Source organism: Primulina tabacum, chromosome 7 (assembly GCF_025594145.1).
Source record: "Primulina tabacum isolate GXHZ01 chromosome 7, ASM2559414v2, whole genome shotgun sequence".
Taxonomy (NCBI): domain Eukaryota; kingdom Viridiplantae; phylum Streptophyta; class Magnoliopsida; order Lamiales; family Gesneriaceae; genus Primulina; species Primulina tabacum.
Window position 1 is genome coordinate 7,012,657 of NC_134556.1, and position 5,709 is coordinate 7,018,365.

At 36.3% G+C, this 5,709-nt stretch overlaps 1 protein-coding gene across 1 annotated transcript; it reads right to left on the reverse strand.

The window, feature by feature from the left end:
* Positions 1-717: 717 nt before the first annotated feature.
* LOC142551085 (FRIGIDA-like protein 4a) lies at positions 718-3,907 on the reverse strand. The gene is made up of 3 exons (XM_075660132.1): positions 2,897-3,907; positions 1,814-1,989; positions 718-1,478 (listed from the first exon to the last, which is right to left on the reverse strand). The coding sequence occupies exons 1-3, from the start codon at positions 3,813-3,815 to the stop codon at positions 996-998; spliced, it is 1,578 nt and encodes a 525-aa protein (XP_075516247.1). The 5' UTR covers positions 3,816-3,907; the 3' UTR covers positions 718-995.
* Positions 3,908-5,709: the final 1,802 nt, after the last annotated feature.

The following is a 5,709-nucleotide window of genomic DNA, read 5'->3' on the forward strand; positions in this document are numbered from 1 at the left end:
CAGTTCGATATAATCATCATATGATTACTCATCTGCATGTTTGGACATCTCTATACTCTTACCAAGAAACGCGGTACACAACATCACAGATGCTAGTCTCGAGCTCAAATGACATTCATCCATGTTTTAGGCGACTGAATCGACTAGGAATGAATTTAGAATATACAGTATTTACAAATGAGTTTAAAAATCGAATTACGAATCATTTGTATTAAAATATAATCAAGATTTTTATCTATGTTGATCACATAGGTACACAGATAAAGAAATAATAAACCATAAAATAATAAATTATATTAAAATAAAGATGGTTTATTACAACCGAATGAATAAATTTATTAGCCAACAGTTGGTTTACATGACATCTACTCTAACATCCTACTCCAACATGCGTCGTAAATTAAATGCATGAGATGATACTGAGATTTATATTTAAATGATTTATGTTTAGTATTGCGCATTTATCATACTCCAAGCCCACAAGAGGAGACCGAGGCAATGCTCTGGCAACTAATTTTCACACATTCTCTTTGCGAAACTCTCAAAATTTTAAGTTAAAAGTTTTCATATAACAATAATATATATATACGAAATAATTGTTAAGAGAGCTCAGTAAGGCAAAAGCCCCTATTCAGGACGGAGCATCAGATGTTTTCAGAACAAGAAAGATAATTATTACCAGCCCCATGCCAAGAATGTCGAAATACACAATTTAAGAATAGTAGGACCCTTGAAAATTAGATTGACAAATCCTATGATCGATCAGATAGAGTCCATGTTAGGCATTTCTTAATACTTTCACAACCTAGAACGACAAGTTCGCGACAATCAGAAAATACAGCCTGTCCTTGTCAAGGTCAGTTGATTAAAGATCAACACGCAGATAAAAGGCTACCATTAAAGGTTAGTGATTACACAACATCAAAACATTAAAATGACGTTAAAATTTCGTCATCATATATCATCAGTCACCTTTTTTGGCAAGAACCCCCCAGTCAGTAGTAGGCTTGCTGGTAAGTAGGCGCCATTGCATTACTGTACCCTCCGTAAGCCTGGTAGTTTATCGGAGAAACAGGATATGATCCGATTATGGCAGGAGGGCCGGTTTCTGGGGAGTAGGGATACTGGGGACTCCGATTTGCGTGTGGGTACATGGTAAAATTTGCAGGGTATGCTGGAACTGGAGATGGATACTGGGTGTGTGAGGGGGAACAGATATATGCTGGAGGAGATGGGAAAGATGAAACATAGGCATTTGTTGAGCGGCCCGCCTTGGCTGGAGGCATGGGGCCTCCCGTGCTGGCTCGTGTTCTTTTGGCGGTTGGGCTTGCTGGTTTCTTCTTCTCGGTTTTTGTTTTATCCAATTGTTCGAGGCGTTTCTTGAGGCTTTCTGGTGGGAATTCAGCCTCGAGTTTGTATTCCTCTATGCACTTGAGAACTGCTCGAATCGATGATTGCTCTTTCTTTGCAGCTAGATGCTGTACACAAATAGTCGACAGAGGACAATGAGTAAAGATATGAATATCTCCTCCACACACAAACAAGAAAACGCAGGTACGCACGTTCATGTATTTTGTATCGTCTATTATAGACAACAGCCAACTAAGGTGTTGAATCATTTTGGTTACGAAGCGCAAGATATTAGAGACGATTTGATAGATGACAGGTGGAGCCAGGCGGAGAACTACCTGATTCATGTTCCGACCAAATATTTGAGAATAACTTACTTTACAAATGATGTACAGAAAACGTAAGGATATCATTGCCTGATAAAACTCGATGTACATGAGAAACAATAGAATCTAATGCGTACCGCAGCACGTCCAGAATTGCTGCCATCCTCCAGAAGTGATGTAGCAGCCTTTTTTGCATCCTTCAAGAAAGCTTTGAGCAGCGGGACAGGAGGGAATTTTCCTGTGAGCCCAACTTCATAAGAAAAATGAACAGCATCGACCTGCTGTCCCCTTCCAATCAATTCTTCAATCATATCTGCAGACGAGTCAGCATAGAAGTACTGAGATACTATGAAGTATTTCCTGCATCATCTAGATCCAATCATATGCCTAGGTGGAATCTTATACCTGTCATAAACTTCATATATGCGCTAAAGAAAATCTGACCAACGACATAGCATGTTCTTAAACAAAAGAATGTAAGGAAGTTATATACCACAATATCTATTTATTTGAGGATATCCGACCTTCAACAAATTAATCGACATACTTGGGTTAATACGTGGAGAAGACTATCTGCAAATTCATTCTAAAATCACTAAATCTCAAAGTCTCGGACCCATTTGGTCATCAAACTAGTACTAGTTAAAATTATATGTCAAATCAATCTACAAGTATGTTAACCAAAATTAGGAAACCGGGTAGGGATTAAGTCATGTTCCTTCACTATTTAAGTACAAAAATATATATATATATATATCCACTGCTGATGACAACTGACATTATTTTTCTCCAAGCTAATCTAGCTAAAAGAAGTTTCTTCCCTAAACTGGCCACAAAATGGTGAGAAAACGATGCAGGTGCAAGACCTTAATTGTCTCATACAAAACCAAATATTTCAAACAAATAAAAAGGTGTATGATCTTGATATCTCTCACAAACGTGTTCCAACTTCTAATTAATTACTTCATTTGACGTTAACAAACAAACCTTAAGGTTCAAAAATCAAAACCAAGAAACCAGGTCAAGGTTATCTTTTATTAAAATTTTCGTTTCTCTACTCGTACAAGAAGAAAGAGCATCCCAACAACAAAATATACGCAGCAACTTTTGTTTCCCTGCCTCGGAAAATCAAAACTATGATATTCAGAGTCGTAAATATCATGAAAAAAGGAACAAAGAATAATAGCTGATCCGACAATGAAACAAAAGAATGAAATTACCGGGCATTTTATTAGCAAGACCAAGAGAGACTGCGAGCTTTGGCATCTGCTTTCTCCAAGCAGAGGCCACCACGAGCTTCCTGTACAAACCCAAATCTCCCTCCTTGACAATCCCAAAAGTCACCAAATGCTGCAAAAAAGTATGCACATCAGGAGTTTTTGTATTCTCAATTCCACCCCTCTCCTCCAAGCTCTTCTTCCATGTCTCTGCAATATTCTCAGCCTTCCCCTTGATGCTCGGCGTCACCAACATCCTCTCCTTCCCTAACACAGGGTCCATCATCACAGGAATCAAAGACTCCAGTAACAACACACAAGCCCACCCCAAATCGTAACTGCTACTTGCCTCACGTTTATCCACAGGAAAAACCTCGGAAATCGCCTCCAAGACAAACTTCGGAGGATCCACACAGTCGGCCAGGGCTTTCGGCAGCTCGGATCTGAATACCTCCAATTCCTTCTTCCTTGCAGTCACGAAGCTCCAGCACTCCCTCGAGGCCATCTTGCGGCAGAAAGTGCTGAACTTCATCAGCACGCCAGCTGAATTATCAATCTCCGGATCCTCCGTTGACTCAGTGTCCTTATCCGTGCTGGGATCCTTCGACATCGCAGCAGAAACAGATAGCTTCGTCGCCCGTTCAAGCGATTCATAGGCCATTGACATAGATTTCGATATCGATGACTCACGATTGTCCAAAACCCGCATAGATACATGCGTTTCATTGGTCAAAGCTTGGAACTTCGCCTTCAAGGATTCGGACTTCTTCATAATGTCCTGCTCAAGTGAAGAGAAATGATCGGAGAGTTCCTTCCACAGCAGAGTGCAGCTGGTCATGAGCGAAGTCTGCCGCTGGAACTCATCAAAACTCGGCGGCGGCGGCGGCTGAGTTAACTCGCCTGGATCGGGTTGCGAACCCATCGCGACAGGATAATTGAGTCTGGAGACAATGAATCCGGATTCCGTATAAAATTAAACCCTAGAATTTGGTAGAGAGAGAATGGAAGTATGAAAGCGAAGGTGGTGGGGTGGGGGAGATAAAGCTAAAATGGGGAGTGGGTGTGCAAGAGGATGACGTGGACGGATGATCCTGCGGCACGTATGAAATGTCGGTTGAAGTTTTTGTTAAGTGGCTGAGGCTAACGTGAGCTGTCTGTCTGTTTGGTGCACATTGTACAATCAGTCATTACAACCTTGGACCGCCCCGAAATTTAATAGAAAGTAATGCAACGATTTACGTGTTGTTTGTTTTTATGATATTTTTTTAATTAAAAGAAAATCAAAATACAAAAGATTATATTATAATTTTGATATATAAATTAAAAAATAAACAAAAAAAAGTGCATAAGAAAAAATTGCCCAACTAGGAAGTGAATTGCAACTCAATGGTTACGAAATAAAGACTCTATCTACTAATATACATGTTACTTGCATTAAAATTTTAGTCTTTTTCTTTATATAATTATTAAAATAGATAATGACAACAAAAATTAGTCATTTTTAAATGTATCAAATTTAATAATATAATGTATATATATAAAATTTTAACGCTATCCAACATATTTTATCATTCAGATTATAGGAGCAAATATTATTCCCCACGCAAGGAATGAATTTATTTTATCTAATTTAGAATTTGCGGAATTTTTTTAATTTATGGTAAGTATTCGCATCCTTCCAAAAATCCTTAACATGACGATGGAGTCCTACTTATCTGACGGCAAGCACGTGGCACTCCCCACCTTTACAGCCTTCATTTTTTTACTTTTTTTCATTTCGATCTGCGAGAGTTTTTTTTATCTCTGTATATTTTTAACTCTGTATATACTCATGTGTTGAGACAAGCGTTCTATATTTAAAAGCATAATTAAATTAAGTCCTACTTAATTTATGGTAAGTATTCGCATTGTTTATTATCGAAATTGGATATGATTATCATTTGAATCGATTGGAACTCAAATTTATTTTTTAAAATTTAAAAGCATAATTAAATATAATAATGCCATATGTAGAACTATTAAACTGATTGTTCATCAATTATATTATGAAATAATATTAGTATGTAGCTTTTTATTTAAAACGAGATTAAATTTAATTTCAAATATCAAATAGTTTAATTGCATAATTTAATGTGTTTACATACTATAAAATATTAAAATTTAATATTAATTTACGGTTTCTTATTTTTAGAAATCTAAACCGAACCCATGATTTTGGTTATGATTTTTAAATAATGTTTCAATTTTGGTTCACTTTTTTTTAAGAACCATGGGCGGGTGTAAAAATGCGTTTGTTTTTTAATTCATCTTTATTGTACAAATGACTGCGGAAGAATGATTTTGATTTATAATAATTTTAAAAGGAAAAGTTTTATATATATGTGTGTATTAGAGCTAAAATTCATTTTATTGAAATTTAAACCCATGTTAACAAAAACATTGAAAATATATCTAAAGATTATATATATTTTCTTTTTTTAGAAAAAGCTCACAATATATTATTGAGAAATAGATTCAAAATTTTGATGAATACAAAAAGGAAAGAAATAATGTAATTGTTCACTTCTTGCAATATTGCTCACCGCTAATGAGAAATGACTCATCCCTATATCAACATGTGACATGATTGAGTTAGAAACACTGAAATTTTATTCTTGTTGGTCGAGATATAAATAAGTCAATTAGCTATGGTAATCTTTTTCAAAGTGTATCAGTTTACAAAAGCAAATGTCGTCGTTGTCATGTCATCGTCATTTCTGACATGTTATGTTAGTGCAACGAAACTTGACATTTTGTTAAGTTTCTTTGACTGTTAT